This window comes from Eublepharis macularius, chromosome 18 (assembly GCF_028583425.1).
Source record: "Eublepharis macularius isolate TG4126 chromosome 18, MPM_Emac_v1.0, whole genome shotgun sequence".
NCBI lineage: Eukaryota > Metazoa > Chordata > Lepidosauria > Squamata > Eublepharidae > Eublepharis > Eublepharis macularius.
This window is the reverse complement of record NC_072807.1, coordinates 5,201,057-5,227,535: the sequence shown is the minus strand read 5'-3', so window position 1 is coordinate 5,227,535 and position 26,479 is coordinate 5,201,057. Positions and strand designations below refer to the sequence as shown.

The following is a 26,479-nucleotide window of genomic DNA, read 5'->3' as shown; positions in this document are numbered from 1 at the left end:
TGCTAAAGTGACACTGCTGTGATTTTTACAGTCTTTGCCTGCACAGAGGCTTACGAAGTGTAGTAACTAGGGGTATGCACCCAAAAAAGACTCAGGTGTCCCGCTTCAGGTTTACCCGAAGTGGGAAAATAATTCGGGGTAACCCAAATTGGCAAGCCGCTTTGAGATTCGGGTGTTTAAAAGCTTTAAAATCCTCCGTAAAGATTCCTCTGATGGCAGAAGCAAGCGGTGTGGCATTTGAATGCACCCATTTTTGTGCCGCTTGCAAGCAGCATGAAAAGGGTGTCTTTCAAACTTCCTGCCCTGCCGCTTTTCCCCCCAATGGGAACCGTTCTCCCCCCCATCGGGGAAAAAAGCGGCAGGGTGGGAAGCTTGAAAGCAAGCAGCACTTGTCTTGCTGTTTGCAATGCAAACAACTAGAAAAGAGCCGTGGGAGTGGCTGCTGCCACTTTGCCCAAAGCTTCCTGAAGTGATACAAATTGCTTCAGAAAGCTTTGCTTCAGGATTCCCCGAATCAGCTCAGCAATTCTGAGGCCTATTTGGGAATCCCGAATCTTTACAAATCTGGCCCAATTCGAGTGTTTATCCAGAATTGGAATCCCAAAGCACATATCCCTAGTAGTAACTATTCTCATGATGTGCTTTACAAGATTGTTAATGCCAGGTTATTGTAGAAAATACATGCAATGTGTGTTGTTCTCTTCTGGCAAATGAGCTCAGAAATCAGGCACTGCTGATGTACTGTCTTTCTGCTGATTTGTGAATCAGATGTAAGTGTGCACACTTTTTGTAGACACATTAATACACTGCTTCTTTCATTGTGTGGGAGATGTGGAAAGCAAACTCTTTCCAAGTGTCTCAGACAAGCCAGCCTAGAGATGGTGACTGATTGCCTGACTTTCTATTGTATCTGCAGCATGGGGATGCAGTCCACGACCTGCTCCTGGATGTTATCACCTGGGTCGGCATCCTCTTGTCCCTCGTCTGCCTCCTGATCTGCATCTTTACCTTCTGCTTCTTCCGTGGGCTCCAGAGCGACCGAAATACAATCCATAAAAACTTGTGCATTAGCCTGTTTGTGGCAGAACTTCTTTTCCTCATTGGCATCAACAGGACGGACCAGCCGGTAACTGTCCTGTCTAGAAATACTGGACCCTTGCTCTTTGTACTGGTCCAGGAACAAAATATCTCCCAGTTAGCTGGGAGATAAGTCTATTGGGAGCTATTAGCCATGATAGCTAGGCTTAGTTACTCCAGCTTCAGAGGCAGCATTCTGTATACCAGTTGTGAAGAAGGAATGTTAAGGCCTTCAAGCCATGCTTGTTGGCTTCCAAGAAGCATCTAGCTGCAGCCCTCAAAGGCAAGATACTGTTCATCTTCATGCCCTCTGTGCAGTTCCACTGCACAGGCACAGGCCAACTGTGGAGGATCAGTCTGACAAGATGTTCTAGAGCTTTCCTAAGCGCACAGCGTGCTCCCCTTGGTGCAAGCCAGTCTTTCCTGCCCGAACTGACATGAGACCAAGGAGATGCATGCTCCTCCCTTTGCTGCCGTGGAGATTAGATGTGCGTGGCTTTCTGCTCCAGAAAAACCACCTCAGGCTTGGTTTTCCTGGGTGCGTCTTTGCCTCTTTGAAGACAAGTAAGGAAATCATTTCCTTCAATGGCACTCTTGAAAAATGCAGCGAAGGTGGCACGGAAATGGCTACCTCAGATGAGCACAATTCGTGCCTTATTTGTCTGGAGGAGGGGCACAATGTCGTGACCTGCAGGGTCTGCAAGCAGTTCACCCCCAAGGCTTGCAACGAATGGCTGGCTAGACTTAAGGCAGCCCTTTACGAGAAGGATTGGGGTTCCCAGACAGCCTCCAAAACGTGGGGAAATGGAGAAGATGACATAGACCCACTTCCTTCTCTTCAGCACCACCCATTCCCCCATCGGATCTGGTCCCCACTTCAGAGCCAAGATCAGCTTCAGTTCCACCTGCATCTTTGGAACTGCCTCCGAAAAAAGCCAAAAAGAAACTAAAGCATACAAGTAAAAATTTCCCTGGTTGTAGATCGCCTTGTAAGGGACGCAGGTCTGACAGGGTCAGGCTTGGGTTGAGTGTCTTCTGTGCAAGTCCATATCCCTCCCTGCTTCCCTGCTGTGCGCTTTTGCATCAGCCTGTCTTCTCCATGATGGTGAAGGGGTGACTGAGGGAGAAGTGCCCCCCCCAGTAGTATGTCAGTTTGGGTGAGAAAGACGCCCTCTGCATGATTAGGAATACTCTAGAAAATCTTGCCACACTGAACCTCCAGGGCTGGCCTGCACCTGCACAGTCCCATATGTACAAAAGACACTGGCCGATTCCGCACGGCTTACCTGAAGCTGGGATGTTGCAGGCCGTTGCGGAACATGCCGGAAAAAATGCGATCTGATCGTGAAGGCCCCATTTAACTACTAATAGCTGCTGATAGTCTTCTCCTCCATTGTGGATAGGATCCGTCTAGTTCCCTTTTAAAAAGATTCTCTCAATCCACTTTCTCCACATCATAATTTACTTTATAAATCTCCATTGTTTCCCTACTTCACCACCACCACCACCCCACAAATTAAACACTTTGGCTTTTTCTCAGAGGAAGTCCAGCTCCTTTTTCTGTACCTTTTCCAGCTCTGTAATACATTCCTTCAGATCTGCAGGATAGTCCAAGGAGGCCACCCAGAGACTTAGATGAGACCTAAGAAATGGGCTGTTTAGTTTTCAGTCACTTTCCAAACAATCCCTGACACAGTATATTCTTTTCCCTTTTTTATTCGGGGAGGGGGAACCAATACACACTGGTTTGGTGTCACATTCAAGGTAGAAATAATTAATTGTTGCTTATACATTTTTGTGTTGTTCTCCTAGATTGCTTGTGCTGTGTTTGCTGCCCTTTTGCACTTCTTCTTCCTTGCTGCTTTCACTTGGATGTTTTTGGAAGGAGTCCAGCTCTACATCATGTTAGTGGAGGTCTTCGAGAGCGAACATTCGCGAAGGAAATACTTCTACTTGGTTGGCTATGGGATGCCTGCTCTAATCGTGGCCGTTTCAGCAGCGGTAGATTACAGAAGTTATGGCACAGATAAAGTGTGAGTTTCGTTTTGCATCCAAGTTGTGCTTTTGGGGGATCCAAACAAGAGGCTGCATTCAGACACGTTTTGGGAGTCTTGCTTATGGAGTGGAGCAAGTTGTGTGATTTCTTTGAGGATCTGTGTGGTGCAAGGGGGGATCCGAAGGGATTTCCTCTGGTGAAGGGGGAGGTATGGTGGCTCTTAGAAGTCCTGGTCAAGGGAACATTAGTCTAATCAGACCAATACAGTCCTTTCCAGATGAACTATAAAAGCCCCAGATGTCAATTTAGCACCAGGGTCAGAGTGTCTCTATACAGGACGCCTTGGCATGTATTCATCAAGTGTGGGGAGATACAATGTTAGCCGGGAATCATAGGTTAAAGAGACAGAGCTAGCAGAGATCTCTCCTCAGAGTATTTGTTAATTTCTTCTTTGCCTCCCCAAGGCTTTATCAATTTAACCTCTCCTGTCTAAAACTGTGTGGGATTGCAACCGGAGGGCAGCAAGGGATGGAAATGGGCTGGAGCTGCCTTCCAGAGCCAGGCTTGGACCTGGAGAGCTTATAATGGGCTGAAATTTCCCTTCTGGCATTTCACAGCCCCTTCACACAGCTCCAGAGTATAGCAAAGCCTTTGGCCTGCCACTGCCTCTGTCTTTTTAAACTACCCTTCCCAGCTAACATTGCATCTCCCAACATGACTTCTTCACATGTCAGATGTCTCATGTAGGGAGACTCTTATACAAATTCCAATTCAGTGCCGGTACACTAAAGTAATATCTCACAGTCTCATATTAGGTGGCCTTTCTGGGGAGGGGGGGAGAAGTGAGAGAGAAAGGCCTTTGTGGCGAGAGGGGAAGCGTTTGCCACTTAAAAGAATAATCAGGCCATATATCTGTTTCAGGTTAGGAGAAGGAGAAGGTGCAGATTTGAAAGAACTAAATAAAATAAATATTAAGTTATCTTTAAAAACAAAGTTTCATAAAATGGCCCAGCATTGTTCCAAGGAGAGAACATAGCATTACTCGTGTCCATGACTTTATCTGAAAGAGCTACATGGATTCCCCTGAGCTTACATTATACAGCAGAAGATCACAAAACGATGCAGACGTGGGAGGAGGCGTTTTATCATTTGTCGCTGGAGATGATGACGGGCACATCGGCTAGATGGCTTCAGCCACATTCCATATGGCTGCCAACATGCCAGAGTGGGGAGGAGGTGAATTGCATGCTGACAGCATCAGAGAACTGCTTGTGCTTGGAGAACGCGATATCTCTGCAACCAGGTCCAACTCTAGCAAAGAGGCCCCTTCACTAAAACCTTACATAGAAGGAAAGAGACACTATAAGAGAATTTTTAAGTTGTCAGCTCCACTACTGCCAGGCTGAAAGGGCCCTCAGAGGCTGCCTTGTCTGTAGGACCATTCCCCTAGCCAAGGAACCTAAGCAGCGGAAGAGGGCATTAATGTCCCGCAAGGGCTTGGGTTGCTTCCTTCCATCTGTGGCATGAGAGGTTCATCTTTGTGGCTTCTGTGCAGTCCCACATGGGGACAGTGTGCACAGAGGCCGGCCACGGAGAAACTTTCCAGAGCTTTCTAGGAGCACCCGTCCTCCCTTTGGCACTTTCCTGCCAAAAATGTCACATGACTAGGAGGAGGGGAGCTATTCCCTCAGTTCTCTTTTTGCCTCCACAGAAATTTCTTCTAAATTATATAAATGCCATCTTTTATTCAAACTGGAAGATTAAGTTTAATCATCAAACCTTTTTAATCCTGAACAAGTAGGTTTTTGTAAGGGCCGTAGTAGAGTTGATTACTGTATGACATTGACGGCTCTGATTCAGAAAGATACCAAAAAGCATAGAAGATGTCTTTTGTTGACCTTATCTCAGCTTTTGACTCTAAAGAATGATCAAGTCTTGATAAAACAAATATTGATTGAAGACTTTTTAGTAGAAGTGTGCAGCAAAAAAAGATTCGGTTTTCTCACTTAGTAAATTACGAAAAAGAGTCAGAAATAAGCAATTTTCGAAGTGGCAAGTCTCTTTAGAAATTGCTTCTTGGCCCGCTTCGAAATGCTCCGAAAAGATTCGGAGCACATCGAAGCTTCCGTGTCCCTGCAGCTTCCTCTTAACGTGCATTCCCTGTCTCCCCAGCATCAGGTCAGTGAGCAGGGACAGCCAGTTTAAACTAGACCCCACCCCCCGCTGCCTCCTCTTCACCCGATGGCAGGAATACAGGGGAGTCTCTCCGTCTTCCTGGCATTGGGTCAGCAATGCCACCATCCACTGCTGATGGGGCCAGGGAACTCCCTGGCCCCGTCAGCAGCGGGCGAACAGAGCGCCCGGCAGCGGGGTGCAGGCTTAAGCCTACCACCCCGCCGTTCTCTTCACTCAATGAGAGAGGGGTGAAAGAATCTCCCCGTCCCTCTTGCATCGGGAGAGCGGTGCCACTGGGCTGCTGCACCCGGTGTGAGAGGGGCAAGAGAACCTCCCCACCCCTCTTGCCTCAGGAGAGCGGGCGCCGTCGGGCTGCTGCACTTGGTGCAAGAGGGGCAGCGGATTCTCACCTCCCTCTTGCCTCGGGAAAGTGGGCGGTGCTGTGCTGCTGCACCCGGTGCGAGAGGGGCAGGGAGATTCCCTCGCCCCTCTCGCACCAGGTGCAGTAAGTGCAGTAGTGCCCACTCAGGTGCAGTGGTGCCCCCAACGAGCAGCTGATTTTGGGTTTTAAATGCCCAGCATGCCAGGTTTGTTTCGGAAACCCCGAATCAAAGATTCCCTAAGCTATTTGTATAGCTTCGGGAAGCTTTGGGTCAAGGAGTTTAAATGCCTGATTCCCTGCCATGGCACGGAAAGGGGCATTTTAAGCCCGCCAGCCTGCATTCAGCTGCTCCTCGGGGAAACCCCCAAGAAGCAGCTGATTTGGGGGTTTAAATGCCCCTTTCCATTCCCCTGTGCAGCTGTCATGGGCTGGGCCTGCCCAAGCTGATAGTCCAAGCACTAACACGAAGCCAAAGGAGTGTTCAAGATTCAAAAGCCAGGTCCAGTCTGTAGTCAGAACACAAGGTAAACTCCACCTGTAAGCTCTGATCAGTCTAGAATCCAAAATCCAAGCCAAGTCCAGTCTGTAGGTCAGAGCACAAGAGTATCAAGTCAAGATGCAGGCAAGAACAAGACACAAGGTTCCAGGAAGTGGTTGCAGGTAATCAACACATTGCTTCCACGCCTGGCAGTTCCTCCAGACTGGCTTTTATAGCTAGGCATGTTTTTCAGCCAGCTGCTGGGGCTCCATCCTGATGCTACTCATCATCGCTCTCCAGCAGCTGGCGTTGGCTCAGGAGACAAGCACTGCGCCGTCTCTCCTGCAGTTCCAATCTCTGGCATTGTCTGCAGCATTCTTTGGTTGTGGGTGAACCGGGGCGGCGGGGGCGGGGGTGGAGGCCCTTGGCTGAACTGCACCTGTAGCCTTGGATATCCCTGTCTGAGCTTCCTCTGTGGTATTGGGACCAGAGGGTGCTGCTGCCTCAGCTGCTGGCTGTAAGCTCTGATCAGCCAGCAGCTGTTGCTCCTGATCACCGGCTTCTGCTGAGTCAGGGCTAGGGGAGTTCTACACAGAACTCCTCTCCTCCTGAGGAGTCCTGGCTGGCTACACGAAGCTCCTCTCCTCCGGAGGAGACCTCACCCTCACTGAGTCCAGACTGGGCCACGACAGCAGCAGTACGGAAAGGGACATTTTAAGCCCCGCAGCCTGCATTCAGCCGCTCCTCGGGGAAACCTCCAAGGGGCAGCTGATTCAGCGGTTTAAACGCCCCTTTCCATGTCCCTGTGCAGCAGCAGGGAAACGGGCATTTAAACTCCTTCACTCGAAGCTTCCCAAAGCTATACAAATAGCTTTGGGAATCTTTGATTCGGGGTTTCCAAAACGGACCCAGCATGCTGGGGCCATTTCGGAAATCCCTAATCTTTGCGAATCGGGTCTGATTCCCGAATCAGAAACCTGAATCGCACAGCCCTACTTTTTAGTATTTTGAGGGAACTACATTCCATCTTATGATCAAGATTAGAGTGGGCTCACATGACTCTCTTACAGACCCTATTCCATTAAGGAAGGGTGTGAAACAGGATTGTCTGTTGGCCTCTTTTTTGTTTAATTTCTATATTAATGACTTTGTCCAGGCCATGGAATCCCAGAATTTCTTTTCCCCCTCATTGGTTGGGTGGAAAATCTCACTGCTGCTGTATGCAGATAATATGGCTACTTTTTCTTTTACTAAAATTAGGCTCAGAAGGATGCTAGTTAGGTTGGCTTATTATGATGATAGAGAAGAACTAAGAAGAAATTATAGTAAAACTAAAATCGTAGTCTTCGGTAATAATAGATGCAAGGCATATATGGACTATCGATGCTCACAATATAGAACAATGTCTCTTTTTTAAATACCAAAGGCATCGTATTTCATGGGTCTCTGTCCTAGCAAGCACATCTTGCTGCCAATTTATCTACTGTCTGCTGTACATCGGGAGCCATTTTTAAAATCTTCTACTCAAAGGGGGCCAGCTAATAGCCCCAGCCCTTAAAGTATTTCAGGGCAAAGTGATTTTGCAGCTCTTATATGGGGTTGAAATATGGGGGTGGAATGAGAAAATACTCGACCAGCTTGAAATTATTCAGAATAATGGTTGTTGTGGATTTTCCGGGCTGTATTGCCGTGGTCTTGGCATTGTAGTTCCTGACGTTTCGCCAGCAGCTGTGGCTGGCATCTTCAGAGGTGTAGCTCCAAAAGACAGAGATCTCTCGGTGTCACAGAGATCTCACAGTGACGCTGAGAGATCTCTGTCTTTTGGTGCTACACCTCTGAAGATGCCAGCCACAGCTGCTGGCGAAACGTCAGGAACTACAATGCCAAGACCACGGCTATACAGCCCGTGGTAAAAGCCTTCGACAATATATTCAGAATAACTTTTTAAGGAAAATTTTGGGACTCTCTCAGATTATTCCTGCTGCTCATATGAGGTTCGAAGTCGGTCTGTCCTCTATCATGGAAAGAGTCCACCTGAAACTATTAAAATATTTAAAGAAACTTGTCAGTATTTCCAAAGACCATTTGGTAAAATATTGTTTCTGGTACTACAAGGGAGGGAGTCAGTGGTTTAATTTGCTGTTCCCTATTCTGCATTTATATTCTTTGCCTGCCTTAGAGGCTTTAGAGCTTTGAGACTCAAGCAAAATACGTAACTGGCTCTTTGAAAAAGATACCGTTTGTGATATTGGTGTGGTTTGACAATCTAAATTCTCCTTGTGGTATCTTCCAATTAAAAAAAATAAATTCTTCTCTTGCTACTTAGCTGGCCTTTCTAATGTATCATTAAGAAAGGCTTTTACTAGTCCTCACTTCCAAACTATGCCAACTGAGTATTTAGAGGGCAGATTTCAAAAACATGTGGTCTTAACCAGGTGGAGGACATTGCACACTATGTCTTACGTTGTTCCTTCTATGGGTCCATCTGGAATAAACTGCTGAATCGATTTCTTGAAAAGTTTTCTGGCTCAGATGAGGAAAATATTTTTAAAAATTAATTGACTGATTGTTTTCTCTCTTGTTACTCTTAAAGAGGCTATTTTTATTTTTCTCTCAACAAATATAAGGAAGAAATTAGTTTTTACTAAATCTGCAAGAATTTTTGCTAGACTAATTTTATGATTTTCTTTTCTGCTTCCTTTTGCCACTTTTATTTTTTTATCATCCTAGTTTTAAATTTTATCTTGCCATGTAGATATGTAATTATGTCTTAACGTCTTCGATGGGGCATGTTGTTATAAGTGCATATGCTGGAATGTTACGGCCTGTGGCTACAACAATAAACGATTACTTACATTTCTCTTTTGCCAACTGGACCCATCATCAGCATGTCGTCATCTTTTTCTTAGGGGCAGTTATTTCCCCCCATTAAAATCAATGTCTTTTTCAACGTTGTTGTTACACTGGCTGAATAACAGAAGGCTTGCAAGTTGCATAAAAATAGCAATCAAATTGGGAGCACCAGCCATGCAAATGCAATGAGACAAGATACAAAGAAAAAAACTATCCTTAAAAGGGTCTTCGGTGTTTAAATAAAGGCCTGATTCTCATAGAGGCAATCAGACTGTGCTTGGGATGCACCACTTGTGACTGCAGGTGGGACTTACGCTACTGGAAAAACAATAATTTTTATTATGTTTATTCTTCCGAGTGGTGTAAAACATTTTCACTCCATTGTGCTAATATGTGTGTTAATGAGTGGGCTAATTCAGTATGGTTACATTTTAGGATTTGTTTAAGATCTATAAGAATTTTGATGCTAAGATGTGGCATCAAATGTTCTGTCTCTCTCTATCTCACTCACACATAAACAAACATAATTCCCTGCACATAGAATGCCAGCATGTCAGGGAAGAGAGTTCCCTCCTTGACATGCTAATTTTCTACATGAAGGGAGCTGTTGGGGTTTTTTGCTATTTTAGGAGCATTCGGCCATCATGTGTTCTCACTTGCAGTCTGGAGTGGAGTAGCCTCGATCTCAATTTGCTGCCTTGGTGAGAATAAGGCAGCCCAAAGTCTGACCCTTGTGCTGGGCCTGGGGACCAAGGGGCTGCAGAGTGCGCAGTGTTAGTTCTGCAATGAATGTCGGCAATTTCTCGGGTTCTCTGCCCTCTTGTTTCAACACAGCACTGTGCTTAATTCATTATTAACCAGGTTTTCTGCAGAGCCCTCAGTCAAACAAGCGGCGATGGAAGCATTTATTCTGCTCTGTGCAGCAAATTGTCCCTCCATTTTCAGCTGTGCATATTTGAATGTCTTCATTATTAACGAGGCCATCATCAAAGCAGAATTTTTATGATCCTGCACCGCAGCCAACTGAAAGAGTCCTCTGGTTTTCTTAGGCACTGTTAACACAGTTGCATCCAAGCCAGTTCTCTGGCCCAGCCAACTGAGCTATTGCTTGGGGTGGCACAACAAGAAGGTTGCCAGATGCACGAAAGGGTCACAGTTCCTTGCCTGGATCCACACCACTGCCAGCTAGTGGCAGTCCAGGCCCAGGAAGGGACAGGTGCACCTTGTTTAGGAAGACAAAATACCTTGAATCAACGCTGGATAGACATACAATGCCGCCGCCTCTCTGGCCACACTTATGGATTTTTGCTTTTCTGCTGTGCCGGAATAAGTAGGACTTGGAAGTATTTTATAGCTGTGTATATGAAGTTGCTTTCAGATTCCTGACATACCCAAGTGTAACTTGAGTGCAAATCCTTCCTACTCCGAAATGTCACCTGCAAGAGCGTTCTCATGAAGATCAAAGCCATCAGCGGATGAGCTGAAGGGAACTGTGCACCTTGCCTCTAACATTTTTTCTCCTGAGCCACAATTCCCAGGATGGAGAAGCGTTGCATGCCAGACTCCAGCTACTGACTTTAAGTTTTCAGTTTGTTTGCAGCTTTAGCTTCATGGAAGACTGCTTCAGAGCCATCTCAGTCAAAAGCCTGGGAGAGTGAGAGCTTCTTGCTTCCTTTGGCATCTGCAGGACTGCGGCGTCACCATCAGTCCTTGGGTGAAGATTCCCTCTCCCACCCCATCCCACGTCACAAGTTTACAGAAGAGCTAGAAAGACCTAGAGATGTCTGAAAACCTACCAGTTTGGGCCCGTGTCCTTCCCCCAGATTACAAACAGAGAGCCATTTTTTGAAGACCAGTTCATCAATCTATTTGTGGGTGTTGGACAAGTTGCTTTAGTGTACTCTTTTCTGACAGCGCCGTTCAGCACCGTTGGCTTTTCCTGCAGCCTTAGCCACCATTTTCCATGTGCTGCCAGAGTGCTTTTTGAAGACTTATTTTTAAAATTGCTGTATTGCAAACAAATATTTTGAGAATCCATTGCTAGGATCTCTAAATTCCAAGCTTCCATTTAAAAATAAACGTCTAACCTCTTTTCCTTGCCAAGTTATAAGGGGAAAGGTGTTACTTGCATCTGTAATACCAGTTAACAACTTTTAAAATACCTCAAAAAGTCCTCTAGTGTCACAGCAGGAGAAAAATGGTGGCTTGCTATGTGGATGAAGCCATAGGTAGTTAAATCAATCCCAAATAATGTAAACCAGTCATAAATAAAGATTGTATTTTTTTAAAAAAAACTATTCCTTACTTTTCATCCAAAGTAGTTCTTGATGGCTGTTTGAATTGGCAGTGCTTTGATGCATGCTCCATTATTATTGTTGTTGCTGTTGTTCCACCTTTCTCACTGAGATCCAAGGCAGATTACATGATACAAGTAAAAATACAATATAATCAACAGCTAGGACAATCACTGAGCAAAGTACGATAATGAACAATAGTTAGGACAGTCAGTGAAAGAGATGTAAGGGGCCAAGGCCATGAAGCACTTTGAATATAATAATCAGCACCTTGAAGTGGTAACTGATGGTTAGCCAATGGAGTGACTGCAGAATGGGAGTGATATGCATGCTCCATCTAGCTCCTAAGAGTAAAAGAGCTGTGGCATTCTGCACCAGCTGGAGTCTTCGAGCTTTGAGGGGAGACCTACATAGAGTGCATTACAGTAGTCTAGTCTTGATGTTACTGTGCCAGTGGCCAGATTGGCCATGTCAACGTAGGGGGCCATCTTCCAGGCTAGTCTCAGATGTGAGAAGGCCGATTTTGCAACTGCCTTTACTTGCTTCTCTAGTCGCGGGATCTAGTGTAACCTCTAGGCTCTTGACTGAGTCAGCCTGGGTCAACTGAATCCCATCAAAGGTCGGAAGCACAATATCCTTGAATATCTCTGCTTTTCCAACCAGCATCACTTCTGTCTTGTCTGGGTTCAATTTCAATTTGTTTGCTTTCAGTCAATTGACAACAGCTGTCAAGCAGAGACTCAGTACCTCTACTCCATCACCAGGGGATTTCGATAATGAGATATAAAGCTGGGTGTCATCTGCATATTGTTGGATCCAGTTCCATAGCTATGAATGAATTCTCCTAAAGACTTTACATAGAAGTTGAATAACATGGGTGATAAGATTGTACTTTGTAGAACCCCACAAGGAAATTCCCACACTGAGGATAGCTGGCTTCCTATAACAACTCTCTTGAGTCTGTCCCATGAGGAACGATTTAAACCAGTCCAAGTCACATCCCTTGATACCTCTCTCTGCTTCCAAATGCCTCAACAGGATGGCGTGGTCTACTGTGTCGAAGGCTGCAGATAGATCCAGGAGGAGCAACAAAGAAGCATGGCCTTTGTCTACATACAGGTGGAGATTGTCAACCAGAGCTCCCAGAGCTGATTCCACCTCATAGCCTGGTCTAAAACCAGACTAAAAAGAGTCCAAAGGGCCAGAGTTGTCCAAGAAGGCACAGAGTTGGTCAGCTATTGTTCTCTCAAGCACTTTGCCCAGAAAAGACTGGGCGATAATGGGCTAGATAATTTTTATCTAAGGATGTTTCTTTAAGTAGCGGGAAGATGACCACCTCTTTGAGAGTCTGAGGGAAGGTGCCTTGAGTTAGTGACTGATTTATGATAGACATCAAGGGCTCCTTTGCAAGATTTTAGGAGCCAGGAAGGGCAAGAATCCAGTGGCCTTCACACATGCTAGAGTTCTGTCAATATCTGTCACTGTATCTGGGTCAAAATGATTCAGAAATGGACCAGACAGTGTGTTAAGCATTACTTCCGGCTCATCTATATTACAGGTGGCATCCAAAGCAGATCCTCCACCAACCCTGCACAGCCTGCAGGGGAGATGGTGTTGCTGTGGTACTCTGAGACTTCCAGTTTCAGCAGACTCCCGATACAAACTATAGCAAGCATAGACTGTATGCTCCTTACACTGGGAACAAAGGATAGATTGGGTCTACTAGCCAATCTAGTATAGTAGACTAGTACTAGTCTACTAGCCAGCTAGCTCCCCAACAAGCATCCTTTCTGAGCTGGTAGAAGTGCTCTTGGACATGGTGCTGGAGACACCTAGATTGATAGTTCTGGCTGACTTCAGCCATCCATGCTGAATGCCCCATGTCATGGCCAGCCTTGGTAGCCCTAGACCTTTCTCAAATAGTGACAGGCCCATGAATGAAAAGGGCCGCACCTTGAACTTAATCTTTTGCTCTGAGCCTTTGAGGGAAGGTCTTTTTGGGAGCTGGAGATAGACTGACTATTAGCTAGTGAAGTCAAGGGTGAATATGGCCCTGATATCCCACAAAATGGATGGCCCAGCTAAAATGGTCTACACATGAAGGCTCATTCCAAAACGAGCTGGAGGATTTAGAATTTCAAACTCAGACCGTACTGAGGCTGCGGTGAACACATGGAATCTGAAGCTATTGACAAGATTGCTCCTCGCCAGTTCTTCTCTCCCTTGCAGCGGAAACCAGACCCATGATTCACCGCAGAGCTGGGTGACCTAAAGAGGACTAGAAGATGTCTGGAAAGACACCAGAGGACACCAGAAACTCATATGGAATCTGATAGAGCGTGCTACAGAGCCCATTGGAAGACTTATGACACAGCAGTGACTGCAGCAAAGAAATGTTACTTTTCTGCAACCATTGCACCAGCTAAATCATGTCCAGCCCAACTGTTTTATGACATTTTGACATCTTTTGACCCCGAAATCTGAACCTTCACTGGTTCAAGAACAATTAGCTGTGATACCTTTGTGATGTTTTTTTTTTATAAATTTTTTATTTTCCAGCATACTACAAACGCTACAATAACACTACACAAGACTATCACAAGGGAAGGGGAAGGATGAAGAGAAAGGGAAGGGGCGAGGAAAAAGGGACATAAAGGGAAGGATAAACTACATTCAACACTACACTTCAATGTTTTCCCTTCATACTGCCATAATGGAAATAGATAGCTCAATAAAATGATGATGGGGTGGTTAATCATACAAAATACACATTTCACATTCTAATTAAACTTTCCTCCCCCTTCTAGGTCCCGGATGCAATTCTCTCTGTGCAACCGCAGCTGCAATATTCTCTTCCTCCCCCCCCTCAGGCTTCTCCTTTTCTTCGTTCTTGGTGCAGCGGAATTCCGGGTTTTTATCCTCAAAATCCTTTAGTTGATCTTCTGATAATATCTTATGGGCTTGATCTTTATGTCTAAACCATATTCCTTCCGGAAGTAACCATTTATACTTTATTCCTTGGTCCCTCAGAAGAGCTGCGAACTTTTTATATTTAAAACGTCTTTTCCGGACTAGTAATGGAACGTCCTTCAAAATCTTAACTTTAAGACCCATAAAGTCCAAATCCGCATTGTATGAGTTATATAGGATAATGTCCCGAATCTTTTTAAAGGAAAAGTCAATAATGATCTCGCGAGGCAGCTGTCGCTTTGTTGTATATTTGGAAGAAGCCCGGTGGACCTCCAAAATGGCGCTTTTAACCTCTTCTTTAGTTGTCCTCGCGGGTATCGCCAATAGTTCCGAGACCAGATCCCACAGATCCTCATTTTCCTCCTCTTTCACGTTTTGGAGACGCAAAGTTGTCTGCGTTCGTTCCACCTGTAGCCCGATCAGCTGGTTCTCGACCAGCTTCAGCTCTTTTTTCGTAGCCTTCACAAGTGACGCACTTTCCAGAGCAGACTTCTCTGCCCCCCCTGCTACTTCCTTAATGGTTTTCACTTCGCTTTCAATTGAGCCCACCCTTTGATCAGTTTCGTTCAGCTTGTCAACAAAGGGTTTTATGGCTTCCACCACCGCCCTGCGCACCAACTCTTCGAGCGACTCTCCCTTCTGCAAGGTAGCCGAAATTGACTTACCGAGAGCGGGACTTTGCTTCTTTGCTGCCATTTTTGGGGGGGGGGCGCCAGCCAAATTCTGGAACTCACCGAAGGGGAAGAGCGAGTCTTCTTCAGATCAACCTCTCCTTCACCAACACTTGTAAAACAGAAGGGATTCGCTTGTTTACAGGCTTCTGCCTGTTTCTTTTATTTGCCGTTTCTCGTTGCCCGGTGACACTCAAGGCGCCGCGCATGTCTGCCGGCCTCCATAGGGACAAACGGGCAATTCCCCCCCCCGCATTGATTTCGGGGAGTTCTTCACGCAGCGTCCCGGACCCTGCCTCCCTCCCTGGGAGTCCTGGGGGCTAATCCTTGCAGATCAGCCGCCCGGTCAGGGTGCCCGGTCGTTTCCTCACGGACCGGCCGAGAGGAGCGTCCGGCATGGCTGAGAAAGCAAAACCGAATGCCTTTGTGATGTTTTTTGATGATAAAATAGCTCAAATAGAAAAAAGAAAGATGCACATCTGTTTGCCGGGCATTCAAGTTGTTCAGTGCTGAGCAAACAGAGTCTGGGTGATCACCTTGCATCAGACTATAACAGACTACCTGTCGAACACATTCAGCGTAAAATCTGGAACATTCTTACCCACAAATACAAACACACCGAGGGAAGGAACTTGCCAGTCCTGAATGCAATAGAAGTGGAGGGTTAGCCTCTCTAGGAATCACATTTAGATTCCTAGAGAGGCTGTCCCTCCACACTTCTCCATTGAAGATCCCTGTGTTGGCGTTTCTTTTCAGCCTTCTCTGGGCTTTTGTAACATGCATTTGTGTGTGGCATGTAGCCCATAGTGGTTGACTGAGGCGGGGATGGGTGGGGTGGAAAGTAATTTGACCAAGATTGACGTTCTGACACTGTTCAGCTCCCTGCTGTGCACATCATCTTTAAAACAGCTTCTTTTGCCATAGTTTTTATCCCATTTAAATGCTGCAAAATAGCTACCAAATGCAAGTGATTATTCAATCCCATATGAGCAACAGGAACACTGCAATATATAAAAGGGGTGCGCAGGCTCCATCCTTGAAAGGATGTAGCTAACTTCTATACATAATAAGATTTGCCTCATATGGAGTGGGAAGCTGCAGCACAGCACATGAAAGCAAACTATTGTGCCTTCACAAAGAGCATGATAAGTTGGTGCTCTTCAAATTTTATGGTCCAGTGGCATCTAATAATTGTTTATTGGGTGCCTTTAATACACACCAGGGAGAGCTTTAGGGTTTGATTTCTTTTCAGGCAGAAAATAGAGCAAACCTTTATAGCTGTTATTACTCGGGAAGAACAGCGTGACTGAATAGACCCCGGTTGTCACTTGGCAGTGAGGAAATTAAAAAAAGCAAAGAAGAACATTGCCACATGGAACATGATTAGCATATGCTTAGAACTAAGAAAACTGATCCAGCCACAGGCAAGAAAGTGGAGGTGTGCCGATTCTGAAGATGTGTGCGCCACGTGTATACGTAGAAAGGGCTGCTTGTTGGACTGGCAAGATCAGTTCATAGGGGACATCATAGAGGCATCAAAAGCCAGTGTTCTCGCAGCATTGCTTCCCACGAGGAGTCATTCAATCACTGCAGCCCTCTGAAGCTGCCTTCTGCCCCACCCCCCACCCCCTTCTTTGTACTTTGCACCGGACAAGAACGTTCAGCTTTCACTGGGGGGGGCGGGGGGGTCATCGTCCACACTTTGGTCCGGGGGTGCAGATGGAGTTGATTCTGTGGTTTAGAAATGAGACCTATAAAGCAGTAAGTGTTTGGGAGCTGCGGTGCTCCTGCCTCTGCTCAATCTAACACCTCTTAAGAAACCAGCTGATGTTTGATACTGTAATGTGCCAAAAGAAAAAGAAAAATAGCCTTTCCCAGTTATGCCTCACTTTACACAAAAGACACTTGAGTTAGCGGCAACCCTGGCTTTGAATGATTACTGATTCCAGCATTTGCCAGTCTTGTATGGAGCTAAACCCTGCAGTTCCCCTTGTGGCTAGGGATGTCAGGCTCAAACCCTGCGATGCACTGAGAATCCCGCAGGCCAGGGATTAAAGCCAAGTGGGGTCGATAAGGGGACCAGGGGCGAGGGGCAGAGGGAGATCTTAGCAAATGGAATAATCTGTTGGATTCTGGCTGCTCTTTCCACTGGAGACCCTGAAACATCGTTCAGATCTGGCAACCCAGATGGTGACTGGGCAATGCTAGGACTGCTTCCTGTTTCCAATAGCAGTTGCTGTCTAAAGTCAGGACATTTGTAGGAACATCGGCTTTATGCATACAACAGTGGCATGATGGGTGGAAATCAACAGTTGCAGGACTCTCCACTATGGAGAGGTTAACAGTGAGGAAAGTTTATTTTTACCTTCCATGTAGGCTGTTACAAGTAGAGTCCGCACACAAATGCCAATCTTTCATCCCTTAGCAGAACTAGAAGAGATTTGCATGGCCATTCTCACACTACAAAGTGCAATATGTTTTAAAATGTAACATAGAAAACCTCTTCTGGAGGGAACGGAGCATTCTAAGATACACAGGCTGCTAACTGAGAATGGTAGCCCTGCATCTGACAATATTACTTCTCACATATAGGGAGCCTGAGAGGAGGGGAAATTTTATTTATTTATTTATTTTATTTTTAACTTGCCCTCCCTGCAAGCGGGCTCAGGGCGAGGTACAGCATTGATCAAAATACAACTTAAAATCAATCCTAAAAACAGCAACAGATAAAAAGGCTGCCACTTTCTACTGTGATTGATGTTTCTTATACTACCTGTCTCTACCCTGATTCTTCATGCAAGTGGCACACGTTGCCGTGTCCTCTATCTGTTTATGTGTATAGGGATATGTGTGACCTCCTCCATGAAACCAAGGGGTGTGCACCAGAGTAACTCTGCTCAGGATTGCACTGCTCCCGTGTCTGTGCCTCCATGAGCAGAATATCACACAGGCTGAGTCAGGCATATTTCTGGAAGGATTCGGATATCTTATATGTTTGCATATCAGTCACCATTCTGAAATGCTTTCTGTGGGAATCTGTAATGTTAATTTTTAACACTTCCCACATATAATCAGAAAATTTCATGGTACTCCAAGATGAAGAAGTCCTTCCCCTGAAGATAAAAGGAAATGCTGCATCTAGCAATTCATCTTCCAAGGTGAAATCCAGGTTGTTTTGCATTTCATGCCTGTTATCGAGTCATTTAATCATTTTCCTGTTCATGGGAGTTAAAAATTATGTTGATACCTCAAGGCCAAACGAGATAATGGAGGGGAGGGACATTTGTTTGTAACTGAGAATCAGCTGTGATGGTTTGTAAAGTTCACTGCAGGAATTGCTTAACCCTTTCCCCTTCCTTTCACTGGCTGCTCAAAATCCCCCAGCTGTTTTTCTCCCCACAAGCATGAATCCCTTATTTTTTTCCCCACAGAGGGCGAGAAAGCTGCTTCAAGGGCAATTCTGAGCAGGAAAACAACAGAAAAGGAAAGAACTCTACTGACACGCACAGGCTCCTATTTCCGTTTCAGTCTACAGCCTCCTGTGTTGCAAAGAAACCACCAGGAGGCTGCTTGTGCCTCTTCCATTATCATCTAGTTTGGCTCTTAATAAAGAGAAGGCTCAGACGAATTCCACCCTGCAGATCTCCCATGCAAATTTAATTATGGGCTATCAATAAACTTGCAGGGTCAGATGCAGGTAAATTGATACCTTTGGTTGGGAGAAGATTATACAAGTTATGCAGAAACTCTGTCAGACAAATTGGAATGCCGACTAATTCAAAAGGAGGAAGTGAGAGAGATTAATGCAAATTTCTTGAGTCTCCAGCTAAACAGAGACATAATCACTAAACAGTTTGCATGTGAAACTCATGCAGAGCACTATTATGGCAAGGGGGAAGGATGGCAGCAGATTGTTGTGTTGATTGAAAACGTTAAGCTTCAGATCCCTTCTTCCAACAAAAGAAATCCAATAACTAAGAAGCAGGATGCTAAAACAGCTGTAGGCCAATCCCCACTAGCAGAGTATAAATAGCCAGGAAGAAGAGATCAGTGGTGGCAGCCACTATAGCAGCGTTCGAGATCCCAGTGCACAAGTATTTACTTAGCATCCTACATGATAAGATCGTGTGGCAAAATGGAGGCCAGCTTCCTTTCAGGAAAGAAATGCTAACCAGAGTCCTAATTCAACATTCAGGAGCAGCAGTGAACACCAAAAAACATGGCACCTTCATGACAAGGGGAACGGTGAAACTCAGGATATGTTCAGATGAGGAATCTTTGACTGCTATCCCAATCTTTAAGAAAGGGAAGAAGGATGACCCGGGAAACTACAGGCTGATCAATCTGACTTCTGTGGCTGGGAAGATATTAGAGCAGATTTTCAAGGGATAGATCTATAAGCATCTGAAGGACCACTTAGTGATCCAGTGAAGTCAACATGGTTTTGTCCCGAACAGATCTTGTCAGACCAACCTGGTTTCCTTCTTTGAACGAGTGATGAGCTTACTGGATCGGGGGAACTTTGTCGATGTGATTTACCTGGATTTCAGTAAAGCTTTTGATAAGGTTCCCCATTTCCCTTTCTTAAAGAAGGATGACCCAGGAAACTACAGGCCGGTCAGTCTGACTTCTGTTGCTGGGAAGATTTTAGAACAGATTTTAAAGGGATCAATCTGTAAGCATCTGAAGGACCGCTCAGTGATCCAGGGAAGTCAGCATGGTTTTGTTCCTAACAGATCTGGCCAGACCAACCTGGTTTCCTTCTTTGATCGAGTGACCAGCTTACTGGATTGGGGGAACTCTGTTGACGTGATTTATCTGGATTTCAGTAAAGCTTTTGATAAGGTCCCCCATGACATTCTGATGGGCAAACTGGAAAACTGTGGAGTGGACTATAGGACAATTCGGTGGATAGGGAACTGGTTAGAGGACTGCACTCAAAGAGTGGTGGTCAACGGCATTTCATCAGATTGGAGGGAGGTGTCCAGTGGGGTGCTGCAGGGCTCAGTTTTGGGCCCGGTACTTTTCAATATTTTTATCAATGATCTGGATGATGGAGTGGAAGGGCTGCTCATTAAATTTGCTGATGATACCAAATTGGGAGTGGTAGCAAACACCCAAGAAGATAGAATTAAAATTCAACAAGACCTGAGTACTCTGGAGAAGTGGGCAGCTGTGAATAGGATGCAATTCAACAAAGACAAGTGCACAGTATTACATCTGGGCCACAAGAATGGGAAGCACAAATACTGGATGGGGGATACACTTCTGGGCAGTAGTCTATGTGAAAGGGATCTTGGGGTAAGAGTGGACGGTAAACTAAATATGAGCAGTCAGTGTGATGCGGTGGCAAAAAAGACTAATTCAATCTTGGGTTGTATCAAAGGGGCCATAGCGTTGAAATCGCAGGAGATCATAGCCCCTCTCTATACTGCCTTGGTCAGGCCACACCTGGAGTATTGTGTGCAGTTCTGGAGGCCTCACTTCAAAAAGGATGTGGACAAAATCAAGAGGGTGCAGAGGAGAGCGATGAGAATGATCAGGGTTCTGGAGACTGAGCCCTACGAGGAAAGGCTGAGGGCCTTGGGAATGTTTAGTTTGGAGAAGAGGAGGTTGATGGGGGACATGATTGCTCTCTTTAAATATTTGAAAGGCTGTCATTTGGAGGAGGGCAAGGAGCTGTTCCAGTTGGCAGCAGAGGGTAGGACCCGAAGCAATGGGCTTAAATTATATGCACAAAGGTACCGGCTGGATATTAGGAAAAACTTTTTCACAGTCAGAGTAGTTCAAAGAGGGAATCAGCTGCCTAGGGAGGTGGTGAGCTCCCCTTCACTGACAGTTTTCAAGAAGAGGCTGGATAAATATTTGTCAGGGATACTTTAGGCTCATCCTGCACTGGGCAGGGGGTTGGACTAGGAGGTTTGTATGGCTCTTCCAACTCTGTAATTCTGTGGTCCTTTTGGTTTAATACTTGGATGTTAGAGCAGCCGTGCAGAAAACCATACCTGAGGGAAAGGGGATGGTGTGGCAGTATGTCACGTGTAGTTACGTCCTAATTCCCAGAATCAGATCCAGTTTTGTCCTGGGCTTCATAGTGAAAATATGTAAAAAAAATCAAATTAATTGATACACAGAAGACACTGGAATGGTCTCCTGACTTTATGTTTGGAGTGAGAAGTGGGAGTGGAGCTGGGAGTGGAGGAACAATAGAGAGAGAGATTCTTCCTAAATCTTCTCTGAATCCATGGCTTCTGTGAGTCTCTCTACATGAGACACCAGGCCACATGTTTGTCCAGTGTTGGGAGATGCAATGTTAGCCGGGAAGCATAGTTTTAAAAAACAGAGTCTGTGGAGATTGCTCCGGAGGGGGCAGATTCTCTCACATCCCCCCCCCCCCCGCCACCTCTGGTGTGCCAGACTGTTGCATTTTCTGGAGTGGTTGCCTTGCTGAGGCTCAGTTAATTCAAAGTTTTAAGCAGCAAAGGTTTAAAGCCATGTGTTGGAAGGCTTGAGTCGTGTCTTTTCTTCCATAGGGAGAAAAGCAGCTAGGGACAGGTGGACTTCAAGTGGACAAATGGCAACAAAGGAGGAGGCTGAGAATCCTGCTGCTTCCTGTTCCTGCCAAATGGCTGCTTTTCATTTTTAAAAAATCCACCAGCAGCCCCTGCATACCTCTACGCTCATCCACTTCGCCTCTTGAATGCCCTCTCACTCACATAGTCTGTGTCCACAAACTCTTAGTCTCATCCTCTACAGTAGCACACCTTAATTCCCCAGTAGCGGATGGTTCCTGTGGCGGATGCCTGTCCTGGGATGAGCCTCCTGCACTCCCCGGACTTACCACAGCCACGACACCTGGGGCCTGTGGGAAGCATACCGTCATCACAGCAGGTGGAGAGCGGCGGAACGGCAGTGCCCGGGGGAGCCCCAGGTGTGCAAGAAGGCAACCAGCATACCCCGGGAAACCTGGGAGCAGCCCCAGACGAGCCCCAGCCCCCTCCCCACATGCTAGGCCCCAAGGGGCAAAGCATACAGGCAGGAGATACCCCCGCCCCTGCACACACACACTGGGTGGGACTGGCCAGCTGGGCCTCAAGCCCACAGAAATGCCACCTGCCCCAGAGACCTGTCTAGTCGCAAGCATGCCCAGGGAGAAACGGCTACCAGGCCGTCTTGCCTGGAAAGGCCCTGCCAGCCCCATCCTCCAAGTAAGAAACAAGGAAAAGGGGAGAGGCTGGAGCTGGGGAGAGACACCTGGAGGCCTCCTCCGCTGGCCCAGGTCAGGAGCAAGCAGCCCAGGGGCAAAAGGGTGGAGATCAGAGCAGGGAGAGACACCTGGAGGCCTCCTCAGCTGGCCCCGATCAGGAGCAAGCAGCCCACAAGAGGAAGGGTGGCGGGCAGGGCAGGAAGCCCTATATAAGGAGGCTCGGTTGGGAGGCTCCGTGACACTTTTGGACCTGTACTGGTCCCAGACTCAAAACATTTCCCCCAATATTATTAATTCTGGGAGATGTAATTTTGCCACCATTTCCTTAGTTTAATCTCAGTTTAGAACACCTGGTTGGGGGGAAAGCGGGGCCTGCAGGGCCTGTGCCTGGGATGGGACATGGGGGGGGCACTCTTGGCATGGTCTCTTGCCTGTTTTGTTCCACTCCACCGTCTACCAGGGTGATAGGTATTGATTGTATTGTTTCATGATTTTAACTGTTATTTATTGTATATATATTTTTAAAAAACTGTGGTTTTATGATGTTGTGACCTGCCCTGAGCATACTTGCAAGGAGGGCAGGATATAAATCCAACAAATAAAAATGAATAATAAAATAAATATAATCATTTCCAGGCTGAACCCAAAAATAACATCAAGCTACTGTAGGATTTGGGGAGAACTCTTTGATAGAAGCATACAGTTTCTGCCAAATCCTCGAGTGGTGTGATGTCTTTTCTGGGTTTGGTCCAGAAATTCCAAAGGGCTGATACTGATTTTGGAAGGAGGGTATTTCTCCCCCTCCCCAATGGCCCACTAAGACCCAGAAGCAGAAGGCTGCCTTTGTGCTCTGCACACAATGGGAGGAAGAGAAGCCCACGGACATGGTGACAAGCTGTGCTCATGCCTGTCAATGAGGGGCCAAGACAGACGACACAAAGGGAGTTCTGCAAGCAGAGGTCCTGGATTTTGTTCTTGTTGAATTATCCGGTGTGGGGAGAGCTGATTCACAGAAAGAGTGGGGGCCTTCCAGGTCATCAATCATGCTTTACTGCTATAGCCAAAAGAAATCATGTGCATGAAATTATATTAGTCAGAGGTTTCGCTTGTATTTTTTTTAAAAACCCTCTATTTCCCCACGCTTGAATTTTCTTTGAAGCAATGCAAATTATCCAAACATATCAGACATACTTTTATCTTTATCAGGCAGCATACAAACAATTACATCATTTGATGACCAACCAATACATGGAGAAAAATGAAAAGACAAAAATTTCCCTCTTAGAGAATCATACAAGTAGCAATACAATAAATAACGGACTAGATCTTCAGAAGAACCACTTTAACATATATAGAGAGTCTATCTCTGACAGGGATGTGCTGATACCTGCCCTCCAAATATACATCTGTTGGAATCTCAGTTGTGTAAATTGGTAAATTATGTAAATAACTAGAAATATGATATTTTTAAAATAACTGCACACCAATAAGACTGGCTATTACTTTTCTAACCAGCTTACATTAAATGTATAGATCTTCTTATGAAGACTGTGTTGAAAACCATAAGTCTGTTGCGGAGATACTTGATATTGTCTCATTTTATCTTGGCAAATCTGGATCCAGACCACCTATCCCCCTCCAATCTCATTTACTCAAACCTGCATTTCAATGAGTCTGTCTACACGAGATGCCGTGGCATGTGTCCATCAAGTGTAGGGAGACGCAATGTTAGCTGGGAAGCACAGTTTAAAAAGACAGAGTCGGCAGAGATCACTTTTCAGAGGGTTTGTTAATTTAATCTAAGCCTCCCCAAAGGCTCTTTCAGTTTCACTTCTCCAGTCTAAAACTGTGTGGGATCACAACCAGAGGGTAGAGAGGAGTAGAAATGGGCTGGAGCTGCCTCCCAGAGCCAAGCTTGGCCCTGGAGAGGTTACAGTGGGCTGAAGTTTCCCTTCTGGCATGTCACAGCCCCTTCACACAGTTCTAGCGTATAGCAAAGTCTTGGCCCTGCTGCAGGCTCTGTCTGTTTAAACTACCCTTCCCAACTACCACTTTATCTCCCGACACATCTTCTTCATGTGTCAGATGTCTTGTGTAGAGAGACTGTTTGTTAACCTAGAATCTTTTGTATGGCTTAATCAGCACCACTATCAAATCATCCTTTTATCTACTCTGGTGCAGGGAGGCTTAATCTCCATTGCTCTCACACTATGGTCTAACTCAAAATCAAACCCCCACTAACAAACACACGATTACAAATGAAGTTGATAAAAATTCTGGGACCAACCCCCAGCTGCAGTTACCCTTCCTTTCCTGTTGAGAGTGCACCTGGTCTGCCTCCCCCCCCTTTCTTTCATTGCACTGATGGCATTTGTTTCCATCCTGGTGGGCTTTCAAAGATGCAGCTAGTAGCGGCCATCCTTATCATTTATTTATTTTATTTATTAGTTCAATTTTTAGCCTGCCCACCCCACGAATGGGCTCAGAGCAGAGTACAATAAAATGCTCAATAAGCATTTTATATATGTGGGGATTCGGCCATACTTCCTCCCAGTTCACCTCCCTTGCTCGATAGTAGGCATCCGTCTCCAACGTCCCGAGACTGGCGGAGTGAAGCCGATGCCCGATCTCCTCCTTCCAGGTTTGCTGAGCCTCCTCCACACCAGTCTGCTCTCAAGGTCACACAGGGTCGCCTAGGGTCCCTTTATTTCCACTTGCATTCTCCCTAAGGCATTTGTCCAGTTTTTCCAGGAACTCTTCCCGAGTCTGCTGGCAGGTCGACATCTGGGGCGCCCATTCCCTTGGGGTGGTTACTGGATGGTTCCTGTAATCCATCCTCCTCTCCGGGATCGCCCTGAGCTCTCAGCCAGTGATGCTGAGGCTGGGCGCTAATTCAGCCGGGGTTCCTCCGGTCGCCCCATTTCCATAGGTCTAGTCTGATTCTAGGTTGAGTAACTGTCCCTCTGGGGGGGCTCCACAGTTCCTTGGTCGGTCTCGTACAGCATAACACTGGTAGCTCAACTTCAAGATTTTGGGTCCAGAGGAGAAAAAGGGACTTCTGCCAAAATGTCAGTCCCTGGCAGTTAGATCCCCAAGTTCTCCACAGTTAACACACAGGTGTTCCAGTTGAAGTAACTTTATTAGAGATCCATTCAGTACAAAGTGCTTAGTGGAAATTGGAAGTGACATATGTGGGGCTAGCAATGTTAGTTATAGGGAATCTTCCTGCCTTGTGAAAGAGGACCGTTAATGCGGGGGGGGGGGGGAGATTGTTTTAGAGTAGACAGTGAGAAAGATAAACTTATCTTTGGTTCTCAAGAAGGATACATTTCGAGCCAGTTTCAGCTGGCAGTCAAGGACACTGGCTCAGCGGAGCGAGAAAGAGAAAGGAAACATTTGCGAGATAACCTGCTGGCATTGCCGCAATAAAGAACTTCCCATACTCTCAGAGACCAGAGGCAGAGCCCATACACATTCATGGCAAATATGCAGGAGGCATATATGATACAGAGACTGGTAGAGAGGCTCCTAAAACAATCAGAAAAGTTGTTTTTCTGGCAAGCATTTTATTATTGCTCTTTCAACTATTACCTCCATAGGACATGTATTAAATATTGGAAATGCAATCTTGTCTCAAGATATCAAGAATGCTATGGAGTGATACCTTTCAGATGTAAAGCCTGTACTAGGGCAAAGCTGAACACAAATGCTGAGTGTTGTGAACATTTTTGCCTTCTCTATCATTTTCCTGTTTGGGGGGATTTTTTTCAGGGAGCATTTGAAAGACTGAATGGCCGTTTTTCACATGGTTTACCGGCCACAGTACATTGTGCCGAGCTCCCGGAACAACAGCGTCTTCCTGGCGTGATTTCTTGCGCGAAATCGATCCAGGAAGACGCTGTCGTTCCGGGAGCTCGGCGCAATGTTCCGTAGCCGGTAAGCCGTGTGAAAACGGCCAATGTTCATATAAGGTTTTTCTCTGTGTGTCTGTGTGTTTAACAAAATCTAGGTCAGTGGTTTTTAACATTTAATTTGCTACCACCTACCAACATGTGCTGTTATCCTCAAATGCCTAAAGCCACAAGTCCAAAATTAGAACAAAACCAGCACGCCTAACATCAGCATGATTTGTACAGTTCTATTTATGACATGTGTAAAGGGCATGGAGGTCTCAGAATCCCTTCAGTAACACTCCTGTTCGCTAGATTAATGTAGGAGGTTCGATTCCTGTTTATTGATCACCACTTTTTTCAAGGCCTACAGAAGAACTCCAGGGCTTTGTCCTCAGGGCTGGGTGAAGCAGTACAAAACTATTCTTCTCTTGAGGCTGTGAAAAGCTATTATGAGTTGGGCTAAGGGGCTACCTAAAATTTAAT

The 26,479-nt window shown here is 46.0% G+C and overlaps 1 protein-coding gene across 1 annotated transcript in view; it reads left to right on the top strand.

Moving 5' to 3' along the window:
* Positions 1-26,479, top strand: part of ADGRL3 (adhesion G protein-coupled receptor L3) — a 673,348-nt gene that overhangs the window by 532,116 nt on the left and 114,753 nt on the right. Inside the window, exons 15-16 of the mRNA XM_055002453.1 lie at positions 917-1,126; positions 2,890-3,110. Of these exons, the coding sequence (XP_054858428.1) occupies positions 917-1,126; positions 2,890-3,110 (431 nt within the window). The remainder of the gene's footprint in view (positions 1-916; positions 1,127-2,889; positions 3,111-26,479) is intronic.